This window comes from Diabrotica undecimpunctata, chromosome 5 (assembly GCF_040954645.1).
Source record: "Diabrotica undecimpunctata isolate CICGRU chromosome 5, icDiaUnde3, whole genome shotgun sequence".
In the NCBI taxonomy this organism is placed as follows: Eukaryota; Metazoa; Arthropoda; class Insecta; order Coleoptera; family Chrysomelidae; genus Diabrotica; species Diabrotica undecimpunctata.
The window spans coordinates 61,769,833-61,785,274 of NC_092807.1; the positions used below are offsets into that span (position 1 = coordinate 61,769,833).

General features: G+C 34.9%; 2 protein-coding genes across 3 annotated transcripts in view; one reads left to right on the forward strand and one right to left on the reverse strand.

Annotated features, from left to right (window-relative positions):
• LOC140441344 (uncharacterized) overlaps positions 1-15,442 on the reverse strand; it is a 73,121-nt gene that overhangs the window by 17,253 nt on the left and 40,426 nt on the right. The window contains exon 4 of one of the 2 annotated variants that reach the window (XM_072532001.1): positions 7,465-7,864. The exons of the other annotated variant lie outside the window; for it this stretch is intronic. Within the exon in view, the coding sequence (XP_072388102.1) occupies positions 7,623-7,864 (242 nt within the window). The 3' untranslated portion in view covers positions 7,465-7,622. Of the gene's footprint in view, positions 1-7,464; positions 7,865-15,442 lie in introns of those variants that run through there. 2 annotated transcript variants of the gene reach the window in all.
• LOC140442217 (uncharacterized) lies at positions 708-5,825 on the forward strand. The gene has a single exon (XM_072533295.1). The coding sequence runs from the start codon at positions 708-710 to the stop codon at positions 5,823-5,825; it is 5,118 nt and encodes a 1,705-aa protein (XP_072389396.1).

The window sequence follows — 15,442 nt, forward strand, 5'->3', positions numbered from 1 at the left end:
AAATATCAAAGGTTAGTGCTTTTCCTTTTACCATTTTTTCCTTTTTTTACATTCTCACATGAGATTTACATTTGATTTGTTTCAATTCGGTGGAAAACTACTTCTATCTTAATTGTTTGTTATTACTCACTATTTTGTACAACATACGAAACATTTATTTGATTATTTTACTTGGTGTAAACGCAGTGGTGTACTATTACAGGGTTTTATTCCTTATTTTACATTTAAAAATAACTAATTTGATTTGTTTTTAAATAATTTCTGCATTCTTACACTACATCACTGAACATATATATTTTTACGTCCTATTTGGATGTATTTACTATAATTTGCTATAATTTACACTTTTGGGTTCTATAACCAATACGGTTCGTCATTTGCGTAATCGTAATCACACCTTATCGTCATTTCTACATCCTTTCTGGATATATTTGACATATTTTCTTAATTTACAACTTCTGGGTACTATTTACCAACCGATTCGGCTTTCCAACGATTCGGGCACGCTTTATAACTAAATAAAGCTACATCTAAATCACTTTAATCATTTACACATTTTCTGTGCTATTTTATTACAGCAATTTTATTATTTTATATTTTTCAAGCACAAAAAATTTACATTTAGTTACATTTTCATTTAACACACAAGTTATAATACTTAACATTGTACCTTACTTATTTTACATTTAATAAATTTACTTGTCACTATGGCTGAAGCTGCTGATAATGCTAAAATTAAACGCACTTCAATTAAGGGCACTTTAACTCGTTTCTCGAATTATTTTAACTCTGTCAAAGAGTTACCTGCAACTGAAATTAACTTTAGGGATTTACAGTTACGCCTTGAGAAAGTTGAGAAGCTCTATGACGATTTTGATAATGTTCAATCAATTATTGAGGCTGCTGACCCAAACTATACTACAAATGCATCCACTATTCATGACAAGGAACGAGCATCTTTTGAAAATCCATTCTTTTCTATCACTGGCCTAGCTAGAGAACTTCTTGCCAAACTTTCGACTCCTCCTGCTGGTCAGATATTCCAATCATCTACACCTTCCACAAGTGAAGGTAACATTTCTCAACAAAATATACGTTTACCTACCATTAATTTACCTTCGTTTGAAGGCGACTACGACACCTGGTTATTTTTTCGAGACACTTTCAACTCTATCATCCACACAAATTCCGAACTTTCGAACATACAAAAATTTCACTATTTGAGACTATCCTTGAAGGGCATTGCTGCAGACACAATACGCAATTTAGATATTTCTGATGCAACATATGCCACAGCATGGTCACTTTTAAGGGAAAGGTTTGAAAATAAACCACTTCTGGTTAATAACCACATCAAAAAGCTCTTCAATTTACCCAACATTTCTAGAAACTCACATAATGATTTGCGAGCCTTATTAGACGGTTTACAACGACATCTACGATCTCTTGAATCTTTACAAATAGACATTACAGGTTGGGATCCTCTTATTATCTACTTAGTCACTACAAAATTGGACAACACATCTCACCGCGAATGGGAACAATCGTTGAAAGATAACGCTACAAATTTACCCACATTAAATGAGCTCACAGAATTCTTAAAAGGAAAATGTAGAGTTCTGGAATCTCTTAATAATCACGATGATAAACTCCGCACCAAAGCAAAATCTTTTGTATCTACGAACAATAACAGCAACACTTTAAATTGTTCATTATGTTCACAAAATCATCTTATTTATTCGTGTCCTAATTTTAGCAAATTACAGCCAACCTCTCGCTTAAACGAAGCAAAACGTTTAAAACTTTGCATCAATTGTTTACGTTCTGGACATCCTACTAAAAACTGCAAATCTTCTGGCTGTCGCAAATGTGGCAAACCTCATCATACGCTTTTGCATTTTCATAATTCTATTCAGAACACTCCAAATTTGGAAGCATCATCTTCTCAAACACCTTCTAATCAAACTACAAACTCCTTAACAACTCACAACCATTTTGCTAGTTCGTCGCAAATTTTACTGTCTACTGTTTTAATTAAGGTCTTTGACTCCAAAGGTAACATGCATGAAGCTCGTGCACTGTTGGACAGTGGTTCGGAAAGTAATTTTATTACTCAACGGTTACTTAATACTTTAAAATTACACACAACTGCAATTGATTTTTCTGTCTATGGCATAAATCAAACAAATTCTGTGGTTCATCTTAAAACTTCTCTTACCTTCAAATCAAATACAATCAACTTTACACGTACAATTTCTTGTTTAGTGATGCCTGAAATAACTGGAAGACTGCCTTCAGTCACACTAAACAGGGAATCTCTAAACATTCCCTCTAATGTTACATTAGCCGATCCACACTTTAACGTTTCGTCTCCTATAGACATTTTAATCGGTGCAGACACATTTTGGGATCTCTTATGCGTTGGTCAAATTAAGCTATCACATGGTCAACCAACTTTACACAAAACCAAGCTTGGCTGGATTGTATCCGGTCCTATACCTTTTCTTTCTCGTAACAAAACAAATTGTCACTTTTCTAGCAACAGAAATCTCGAAAATCAGTTACAGAAATTCTGGGAACTTGAAGAATTTCCAAGAACCAAGTTCTTTTCTGAAGAAGAACTTCAATGTGAGAAACACTTTAAAGAAACTACTTCCTTTGATTCTACAGGCAGATTCATTGTCTCTCTTCCTTTAAAGTTACCTCTATCAAATCTTGGTAATTCAGAGATTTCAGCTACCAAACGTTTTTTCTCTTTGGAAAAGAAATTAAACTCTAACCCAACTTTGAAAGCAGATTACATTCAATTCATCAGTGAATACTCATCATTAAATCATATGTCTAAACTTCCTCCAAATTTAGTATCTCATCCAGACTTCTTTCTTCCTCATCATTGCGTTTACAAAGGTAACAAGATTCGTGTCGTATTTGACGGATCTGCTAAAACTGACACTGGCTTTTCGTTGAACGATATACTTATGGTAGGTCCCACACTACAAGACGATCTCTTTACTATTATTTTACGTTTTCGAAAACACAAATTTGCTTTAACTGCTGATATCGTTAAAATGTATCGACAAATTCTTATAAAAGAAAATCAGCGTTGTTTACAAAAAATATTGTGGCGATCTGATCCAAATTCATCTATTGAGACTTATACTCTAAATACTGTGACTTATGGCACTGCTTCCGCCAGCTTTTTAGCAACGCGATGTGTGCAAGAAGTAGCTCACATTTACTCTGACAAATTTCCTGATATTTCGTCTATCATTTTACGCGATTTTTACGTGGACGATCTCCATACCGGTGCTTCCACCTTAGACGAACTTAAACGTATTCAATCTTTAACCACTGAATTACTTTCAAAACATGGCTTTCATTTAAGTAAATGGAAATCAAATTCAACCGAATTAAAAATCGATAATATAGATAACACTCCTTTGGACATAGGTTCCAATGAAACTGTCAAAACATTGGGTCTCTTTTGGAATCCCAAATTAGACGTTTTCTTCTTTAATGTTCAACCTACTGCAAACAATTCTAGGATTACTAAGAGACACATTCTTTCTGCAATTTCGAAGATATTTGATCCTCTTGGTCTCTTAGCAGCAGTTACAATAACCGCTAAGATCATTCTACAAGACTTATGGCGTCTAAAAATTTCCTGGGATGAAGTTGTACCCATGAATATTCATACAAAATGGTCAAATTATCAATCCCAATTAGTCAATCTTAATAAATTACAATTCCCTAGATATATTACTGTTTCAAATTTTACATCCATACAATTACATGGATTTTCCGATGCGTCTACTGCAGCATATGGTGCTTGTATTTTTATTCGTTCCTTAGATGCTCAAGGAAATATAAGTTGTTATTTACTCTGTGCCAAAACCAGGGTAGCTCCTTTGAAACATATTCTTACAGTTCCCCGACTTGAACTTTCTGGAGCCCTACTCTTATCTGAATTGGTGGACAAAGTAAAGCAATCACTACAAATTAATTTTGATGAAATTGTTTATTGGTGTGATTCCAACATTGTTCTAGCATGGATCAATACATCTCCCAACTTGTTAAAACCTTTCGTTGCGAACAGGATTTCACAGATTCAATCGTTGACTAATTCTAATTCCTGGAGATATATAAACACACAGGAAAATCCTGCAGATTTATTATCACGTGGTATTTCACCTACGGCACTACAAAATTCCGATCTATGGTTTCATGGCCCTCCATGGCTTTTATTATCTGAAAATTTATGGCCTCATCAACCCTTCAAACAGGTTAAAATTCCTGAACTTCGATCTTCTGTTAATCTATCCGTAAGAATTTGCATGAATCTCGACATTATTTACAAAATTTCTTCCTTAACTAAATTACAACGAATTGTAGCCTACATATTACGTTTCTGCAAAAATTCCAGGCTAACCATGCCAGAAAGAACCTTCACCAATTTAACATGTGAAGAAATTGCCTGTTCTCTGATTTGTCTTATTCGCATTGTGCAAAATCAGTCTTTTTCTGATGATTTCACACATCTCAAAAAGCATGGCAAGGTCGATCATAAAAGCAAACTTCTCACCCTGAATCCTTTTCTTGATCAAGATGACATAATTCGAGTTGGTGGAAGAATTCACAACGCTGACATCTCATACGAGAGAAAGCATCCCATCGTAATTCCACAAAAACATCATTTTACAGACATACTTGTACGGCATGAACACATGAAATTACAGCATGCTGGTCCACAGCTACTTTTATCTTCCTTGCGAGAGAAATATTGGCCTCTCAATGGACGCTATGTCGTTAGAAAGGTTGTGAGAAACTGCATCACATGTTTCAAGGCAGCTCCAAAACTCGAAACTTATTTAATGGGTAATCTACCTTCTTCACGTCTTACTCCTTCACGACCCTTTACCCACTCGGGACTTGATTATGCTGGACCTTTTCTTTTAAAGGACCGTCTTACGAGGAACTACAAGACTATTAAGGGTTATGTAGCACTTTTTATTTGTCTGGCCACAAAGGCTATACACTTGGAGGTTGTGAGTAGTCTGACTACGGAATGCTTTATAGCAGCTTTAAGACGCTTTACTTCTCGACGGGGTAAATGCGCTTCTATTCTTTCCGATAACGGGAGCACATTTAAAGGTGCCAACAATGAACTTTCCAACTTTCTCAAGACTAACAATTCTGCCATACATGACAGACTCTCTTCTGAGGGTATCGATTGGAAATTCATTCCGCCGCGTTCACCTCATTTTGGTGGTATCTGGGAAGCAGGGGTAAAATCGGTAAAATACCATCTTAAACGAGTAATTAGCAATACGGTTCTCTCCTATGAGGAGTTTTCCACTGTTTTGATTCAAATTGAAGCAATTCTCAATTCCAGACCTCTTTTTCCTATGTCTAATGACCCCTCAGACCTACTTCCTCTCACACCTGCACATTTTCTGGTTGGATCACCTCTCACATCAGTTCCTGACCGCAATCTGTTAGATGTTATGGAAAACAGGTTGAGCAGATTTCAAAGGGTGCAGCAAATGGTGCAATGTTATTGGACACGATGGTCCAAAGAATACGTCTCTTCTCTTCAGCAACGCGTCAAGTGGAAGAAACAATGCAGTTCCCTTCTCAAGATTGGTTCCCTAGTACTTGTTAAAGAAGATGGACTGGAACCTCTTAGATGGACCTTAGGTAGAGTAATTGACATCCATGCCGGCAGTGACGGAATTGTGCGTAGTGTAACGCTAAAAACAAACTCTGGCGTATACAAACGTCCGGTTGTGAAGTTATGTGTACTACCGAACGAAAATCAACTTTAGTTTTTCATATTGACTTTTGGACATTATATATTTGAGTTTTTTGAACCCCCTTATGGCGTTCAAAGGGGGCGGCTTATGTTAAAATCTAAATGACCTGACGACGGATCTGTCGTCTTTGTAACGACGCAAGCATAGCTTGGCGACAGCTTGTCGCTAAGGGAAGATAAGTAAGAAGTCCCGTTACTTCTTAACGGAAAGATGGTAAAACCAACCCTCCTCCGGCAAACGGCAAAAGCATTCTGTTTCAAGTCATCGAAGTAACAACATGTAGTATAATATTATAATATTAATATATTTGTAATATTTTTTATTTTCATTACAAACAATTAAGTCTTTTCATATTATAACGTTTACATAGAAGTATTAAATAGTTTAATTTACGGTCTTGTGTTCCTTACTAAAACCACGGGAAGTCCAAATAATATTTAGCAACAAGTAACTGGAAGAATTCAAGATTTCCGTTTTCCACTGAACAGTTACACAACAACCGGTTATCAGCAAGCTTTGGATCTCAGCTTTGAAATTATGTTTTTTTTCCTTTAAAAATATATATTTTTTTAATGATAATGTATTAAATATGTGACGGCGTTACCAATTTGTATTTCCTGTACCTTTCTGGGATGGACGTGGGAGGAAAATAAACAAGGAACAAACCCATGGCTGAGCAGTCGAACGGAACACCATCCTGATGGGTAGAGCGATGAGATGTTCAGAGAATTCCTCCCCTCGTTCCCCCCACCAGTATGATGTTGCTTAACGACTCTGGCAAATACAATGACTTAGATGTTACATCTTTGCTCAGGTTACTAGACATATACGCTACAACATACACAGTGTATGATAAGCCAATTAGCTGCAGTACCACAAAAAAACGGATATGCTTTTCAGTGCAATTCCTCTATAGTTTGAGCAATTTTTTGCATCTCTCTTCTTATATATTGATACTTTTGTATCGGTAGCCCAATCCTTTAGTATTTCTTTTGTTCTGAATACTTCATTTAGCGATTTGCAAAATTTTGCTTTTGTCTATTTGTCCAGATATTCATCATTTCAGACATAATTTCGTCTTGTTTCGGGGCTTTAACTATTTTTAGATTATCCATTTCTTCCGTAATTTCGTTCGTCACTATTGAATCCAATTAATTTTCAATATCTTAATCTCTTGTATTTCTACTTTTTTTTAAGTATTTTTTCCATCCATATATAATTTCTTTTTCTGTATTCAGGACGTGATCTCATCTGTCTCGAACGTTTTTCAGTCTGGGGGGTTTATTTTGTCGAATCTGTTGCAGTGGACCATAAAATAATTTTTACTCAGATAGCTTTAATTCATCGTATGTCTGAATTCTTCCTCCGGTTTACTCTTTTGCGTTTTTATTGTGATTTTTTAATTTCCACACACTCGTAGTAAGAAAAACTATTTTAATTGGATCATTTATTTTCTTTATATTTTAAACCTTTTATTTTTTTATATAAGTTATTTTTTTTTTTTATTTATTGACCAGCTGGTATTTTATTTTTTCATATTATAGGCAGAATTCTTTGAGCCACAGTCTTGGAAAAAAATTGCTGTACACAAGTTACGTTATTTCAATTGATACATTTACACCTTAATTTATATTAAAAAAGAAACAAAATCTTAAAAGATCCAAGCATTTTATTAGTACTGTTAGTTTTATATATACTTTGAATTAGGTTTTGAATTTTCAATTTTATTTTTATGCAGTATTTTAAAATATATCAAATGCTTAATATAATACTTAATTAGATAATATATCACAAATTTCACACTTTTCCTTATACATTTGCTTTGTCATTTGCCAACTTCTTATATTCTTCTATGGAAAGAACACCATCTTCCGTAACAACATGTAAATTGTCAGCACAGACAAGAGGATTAATGTGAGGATTGTGTATTTCACATATTTGAGTAGAGCACGCAGCAGCTGGGTCTCCACTACCTGCTAAGCTTCCCAGCCAATATTCATTTCCTGGTAACGCATTTCCATCCCAAGCATAAGAAACGACTAATAGTTTTCCTAAAATAAAAAAAATATATCAAATAATTATAAACAAATAAGAAGCGTTAAGTAAGATAAGACAAATTAAGATAAAATAGATAATATATATATATATATATATATATATATATATATATATATATATACATGTTATATGCATTGTACCGACTAATGTTGCTGACCACGACGATTCCCAGGGTATCAGGTTTCTACTTCCAAGTACCAGAGCCGATAAGGATCCGTACACATGCAGAGTCAGCGGGACCCAAGGTTTTTGCATGTTCCCACTGAGTCAGCAGTTTCTAATATTATAAAAGCACTTGTCGCTCTTTATATTCGTTCATTTTTCTTTAGTCTTAAGTACAGTATAATCAAATTTGTAACACGTAACTTTGTTTATTGTATTTTAAAATAAATTTAATTTTTAAAAAGTCAAAAAGGTGTTTCGTGATATAAAAAGTGGCGCAAAAGTCAGTAGGATCTGGAACGTTGGCAGAACAAGGAAGAACTAACTGACAACGGTAGATTCTAATCCTTTAATCAGAAAAAGAACCAATAATCTCCAAAAAGCAGCGGCGTCCTAACTTTGCAGTAATCTACGGAAGGAACACCAAGTGAAGCCCCTGGTAGAACAGCTGTCGAGAACAAGACGACTTGATGTTTTTGGAACTAATGTAAGTCTAATATTGAATCATCTCGAATATAATTTTTGTTTTATACCATATTATTTATACCATACTGTTCGATATTCCAATATTAATTGAATATTTTTGATAGTTGCTTCAATAATTATATACTTGGCGATTATTCTGCAAATCGTCAATTTTTATTTTTATTAAACGATTATTTTTGTCGATTATTCCGCTAATCAGACACTGTCTTAGAAAAATACTTTTCGGATATTTTGATTTATTATTTTGATATTTTGATTTATTATTTTGATATTTTGATTTATTATTTGATATTTCTATTTGATTAATTATTTAGTTAAACAATCCATAATCTTATATTTTTATTTTTTTCCTTTTTATTTTTCTATTTCGTTTATTGATTTATTGACCACCATGAACGATAACGGCAACACTCCTCGTCCTGCTTCTCGTAATGAGAACCAGCCTGAAATAGAACCTTATAAATTATCTGAAATATTTTCTATCGTACCCGAATTTGAAGGCGATCAAATATTTTTACACACATTTTTAAATGCTTGTGATTATGCCTACAATATGTCTACTCGCGATCAAAAACAACTATTAGTAATTCACATAAAAAATAAATTACGCGGTAGAGCGGCACAACTTATAAGTTCAAGAAATCCATTATCGTATCTAGAAATCAAACAGCTTCTTACTTCTCATTTTGGGGACACTAGAGACCTATCTTCTTTGATACAAGATTTACAGAGAGTCAAACAACTTCCGAATGAATCGGCTCTTACATTCCTCAATCGTGTCCAAGTCCTTAATGCAAAAATGCATGCCAACATACAAAAATCCAACCTCTCTGCTGTAGAGAAACAGGCCCAAATTGTTTTAATCGAATCAATGGCGCTTAATACATTATTGACCGGCCTCGATCCAAGGATCGCTTACATCATTCGTGCTAGTAATCCAAAAGACCTTCTTGAAGCTCAAGTCCGCATCAGACGAGAGTTACAATTATCCTATTTCGAAGTACAGAAAATCAATCGACCCAATCCTCCAAAACCCAATCAAAACAATCAACCCATCAGAAGACCAAACCTTCAACCACATAGATGCACGTTTTGTGGACGTATGGGCCACTCGTACAACGAATGTCGATCTCGACAATCCCAAAATAACTCTCAAAATTCCAATAATTCCCATAATTTTAACGGTTCCCGAAATTTTAATAGCAATCAAAACTTCAATAACTCTCAAAACAATGGCTTTCAGAGACCAACTTTCAGTTCAAATAATAATTTCCAAAACAATAGACCCAATGACCAACAAAGACCTCAATTCGCACCAAATCAAAATAATTCACAAGTACGCGCTTCTGTAATCCATAAAAATCCTAATTTTTCAAACGATAGGCACAGAGCTCATTTCGTTAACTATGAACCTGACTATATTAATGACTATACTTCAGTTCCAGATGAAAGCTATCAATACGAAGATTTCTCTGATAATTATTGACCTCCTGATTATTACCATTCATTCGATCAATCACTCGATTTAATTGATAGCCAAGACTATCAGGATTTTCTCGCAGTCCCGAACCAGAACCACCCACCAGACAATACCAGTTCAATGAACGAATCTTTGTCTCAAATACAGAATCAGATTCAAACTCTAAATTTGGACGACATGAACCCATCTCTGAACTTTCCAGAACAGAATTTTCTCTGAGCCCTCTTCTTGCTGTGAACTCTAAAAACCTGTACTATATAAAAGACGCATCGAATACATTTAAATTACTTATCGATACCGGTGCTGGTATCTCTATCTTTAAAGAAAATACCGCGAAAAATTTCAAACCGCGTTTTCCCGAAAAAATTACAATACAAGGTATTACAGACCAAAAGATTTTTGTCACTGAATCAACTTTAGTCCCGTTTCAAGTAGGAAACCCCCATAAGGTGTTTATCCATAATTTAAATATTGATTTCGATGGAATCTTAGGCCTCGATTTTTTAGAACATTACGAATGTACAATAGACATAAAAAACAAACAACTTATCACAAACTTCAAAACATTACCTCTCTACAAAGTAGAAACTAATTCGCTTAACAATGAACCCCCTAACCAAATTAAAATAGATCCTAGATCCGAGCAAATATTCAAGTTAACATGTCATCTGTCAAATACAGATGCAATTTTGCACAAAAAAGAAAAAGATAAAGTCCATATCCCCAACGCATTAGTACACGTAAATGAAAAAGGAGAATTTCTAACATCCGTAGTAAATGCAAACGCAATTCCCAAAATTATCGATTTTTCCGATATCGTAATTGAACCTTATTCAAACTATCCTATCCTAAATTTCCAATCTAACGATAACTTGGTAAATTATTGTTCTGATAAAATTGACCGTACCAACAAAATCAAATCTCGACTTCGAACAGAACATCTTAACGAGGAAGAACAAGAACTTATTACAAATCTTTGCTTAAATTATGAAGACATATTTTACTTAGAGGGAGACAATCTCACTTTTACCAGTGAGATTAAACATCAAATTGAGACTAATAACGCCAAACCCATTTTTACGAAATCATACAGATATCCTTAGGTCCACAAAGAGGAAGTAAAATCTCAAGTAAATAAGATGGTCAACGAAGGTATCATCCGACCCTCTACTTCTCCTTGGTCATCTCCTGTTTGGGTTGTTCCCAAAAAAATGGACTCTTCTGGAGAACAAAAATGGCGAGTAGTAATAGACTACCGCAAGCTCAATGAATGTACCATTGACGATAAATACCCTCTTCCTAATATCTCCGATCTCTTAGACCAGCTTGGAAAGTGTCAATATTTCACAACTCTTGATCTTGCCTCCGGGTTTCATCAGATCGAAATCGATCCCAATGACATTCCTAAAACAGCCTTCTCCGTTGAAAACGGACACTATGAATTTACTCGCATGCCTTTTGGACTTAAAAATGCACCGTCCACATTCCAGCGTGTCATGGACAATATTCTTTTAGGTATTTTGAACGAACGATGTCTTGTCTACATGGACGACATTATAGTATACTCTCCTACCATTCACGAGCACATTTCCCGTCTTACTGAAGTTTTCAAACGTCTTCGAAAGGCTAATCTTAAAATCCAGCCTGATAAATGTGAATTTCTCAGGAAAGAGGTGGCGTATCTCGGACATCTCATTACCCAAGATGGCGTCAAGCCTAACCCTTCAAAAGTCGACTGTATTAAACGATTTCCTGAACCGAAAACACCGAAAGACATAAAATCTTTCCTATGTCTAGCCGGTTACTATCGTCGTTTTATCCCCAATTTTGCCAAACTCTCTAAACCTCTCACTAGACTACTCCAAAAAGACGTTTCTTTTAATTTTGATCCAGATTGCAAGCACGCTTTTGAAGATTTGAAAAACGCTTTAATTTCTGACCCGATTCTGACCTATCCAAACTTTGAGGAACCATTTGTTCTCACAACAGATGCAAGTGCATTCGCCATCGGCGCTATATTATCCCAAGGCCCCATTGGAAAGGATCTACCTATAGCATATGCTTCACGTACCCTATGTAATGCTGAAACACGATATTCGACCATTGAGCGAGAGCTTCTTGCCATCGTATGGGCTGTAAAACATTTCCGACCCTATCTGTTTGGAAGAAAATTCACCCTAGTAACTGATCACCGCCCACTTACCTGGTTATTTTCTATAAAAGACCCTGGAAGCAGACTAGCTAGATGGCGCCTCAAGCTTGAGGAATACAATTATAAAATCATTCATAAACCGGGGAAAACCAACAAAAATGCAGACGCCCTTTCTCGAATTAAAATCAATCATTTTAAAGAATGTGCGAATTTTCATAAGAAAATATCAGTATTAGCTTCGAATGATACGGAATCTGACGAAGAGCTAAATGAAATCAATGAAGAAGAAATCACTGAACATTTTAATAGATTTGTCGAACTGTATAAAACTAAATCACTCATTGATTACTCTAAAATTGAAATATCTAACGATCAATTACTGGACAAATCGCATAAGAATATCATCACCTTTCTTAGACAAAATTAAATGGAAGAGATACATCATAAAGTATTAGACGACGTCTTTGACGAAAACGACATAGATTTTAACTTGTCAAAGATCAACATATTGGGCAGTAAAACTATCAAAAATCGGAAATATTTTATCATTCCCCTTCCTTTTGATCCCGAAACGGTAGTACAACACCTATTCTATATCGTTTATGTCGCACAAAATGAATTTAACCTATCGCAAATCTATTACGTCGAAAATCAACTAGAATTACCAATTCTAGAAATATTTTCATTTATCTTTGCCGATAAAGAAATAAAATTAAGAATTTGTCAAGATGTTATTAAAACTCCGGAACAGGATGAAATACCCCAAATACTAGATCATTATCACCATGGTAAAAGCAATCTCCATCGGGGTATAAATGAGACTATACGAAGAATAAAAGAAAAGTATAATTGGCAAGGTATCACAAAGGATGTAGAAAATTTTATAAAAAACTGCGAAATCTGTCAAAAAGTAAAGATCTGTAGAAAAAACTTAAGTAACCCGTTAGTCATCACCGAAACACCTAAAACACCATTCGAAAGAATTAACATAGATCTTTTCGAATACCCTACCAGAAATTATGCCCTAACTATCAGAGACGAGCTCACCAAGTTCACACAGGCATATCCCCTTGAAGACAAAACAGCTAAATCAGTCGTCAATAATCTTATTGTCTTTTTCCAACACTATGGTACACCATTACGCATACACTGTGACTATGGACGTGAATTCGACAATGCTTTGATGAAAGATCTTTGTGAATTGTACGAAATAAAACTAACCTTCTCGAGTGTGGGCCATCCACAATCTAACGGTTCTATTGAAAGATTTCACGCAACCCTAAGCGAAATGATAAGAGCTAATCAAGCTGAAAATCCCGACGAACATCCGTTCAATGTTTTAGCTTATGCAGTTATTTGCTACAATAACACAAAAAACAAAACTCACGGATTTACACCGTATGAACTCATTTTTGGACATACTTCTTTTAGACCACCCGAAATACTTTACAACGAGAAAATCCTTATATCAAAGTACGTTAGAGACTTAAGTAATCGTATGCAATATTTCTATAAAGTGGCACGAGCCAAGACAGAAAGACAAAAAGAAAAGGCTAAAGAAAGATTCGATCAACATGTGTCACCAAACCCTCCAGAATATAAGATAGGCGATAAGGTTTACGTCAAGGAATCGCAAATTAAAGACAAAGCCCAAAATAAGTTTAATGGCCCTTTCGAAATCCAAGAAATCCACATAATTTCTGCTACTTTATTAAATACCCAAACCAATAGAACCATGAAAGTGAATTTTGATAGACTAAAACCCTATCATGAGTAATTTTCTTTCAGATTCCTCGGACTGATTCCAGTCATCCACTCCCAGTATACGTTAACCCCAATCAACAACACCATTGGAATCTTTTTTCATGAAGAAACCAATCTCAAAATTTCAAACGACAAATGGACCCTCCGTGTATATAAAGACCTGCAACCAATCAGAGACGTTATTGACAAAAACGACAAAATCTTCGAAAATCTATTAGATACTATTGAAGAAGATGTACCTCGAATGCTGGCATTCAAATCCGAAGTCCAAACTCACATAAGTCTTCTTAAACAAATCTCTAGTTCTGTTAATCTCAAATATACAGAAATAATGGCTGATACGAAACAATACACATTCCGAGAGAAACGTGGGCTTATTAACGGAATAGGTTCGATATGGAAATCAATTACCGGAAACTTAGATTCGTCAGATGGAGAATATTTCAATGAATGTATAAATAAAATAACCCGCGATGAGTATCAAATCGAAAACCTATTAAAAAATCAAATATCGGTTACCACTTCTGTTATTGAGAACTTTAACAACACAATCCAAAAATTACAAATAGATGAGGAAACATTCAACAACAATATTAAAGAAATTCGAGAGTCAATAATGGATATCTCTGACCAATTAAAATTCTATCAATCTCAAATCGATATACTAAACTTTTGTGAATTACTAATGGAAAGCTATTCATTTATCGAAGATTCTTTAAATGATATAGTAAATGCCATAACCTTTGCTCGATTCAAAATATTACATAGTTCAATCATCACCCCGTTTGACTTAATTGAATCGCTTAGGCATATATCACAATCATTACAAAAAAATAATCTTCCATTATCGATCTACACTTCAAATCTATCTCAATATCTAGATATTATCGAATTACAAGCCTATCAACTAGACACAAGAATTGTATTCGTTTTAAATATTCCTTTAACTGATGCAGAACAATATACTTTATATCGTCTCTATCCAATACCAATACTGGATAATCGAACAGGTCTTCATTCAATATTAATAACAACGCATAAATATATTGCGCGAAACGATGATTCATTATTATACCTTACAATAAACAGTCTTGAGTCATGCAAAACTTTGCAAGCTCGAACCAAGATCTGTTACAACACACTTCCATATCCGATCGACAGCGATGCCATATGCGAAGCCCAACTTCTCAAACGACAAGAACGTCTTCCCAGAACATGCCAGACTTCCGTAGTATTCGCCAAAGATTACAACGTCCAGAAGATCAACATGAACCTGTGGCTCATAACAGTTTCTGACCCACTGCCTATTACCATCAAATGTGAATCCAGAGACGTCAAATAAGAAATCATCCACACCAATCATGTACTCAAACTACAACCCACGTGCGTTGCCTTTATTGGAAGTACAAGAGTACACTCTCAAAAATTAATCGACGTTCATGACAATGTTATTTACAGAAGTCACCCAGTCCAAATACCATTCAACTGCTGCAAACACTTCCCAGATAAGATCCATCTTCCCGACTT

Coding starts and splice junctions, on each gene's coding strand:
- LOC140442217 (XM_072533295.1), top strand. CDS start 708: ATGGCTGAAGCTGCTGATAATGCTAAAATTAAACGCACTTCAATTAAG.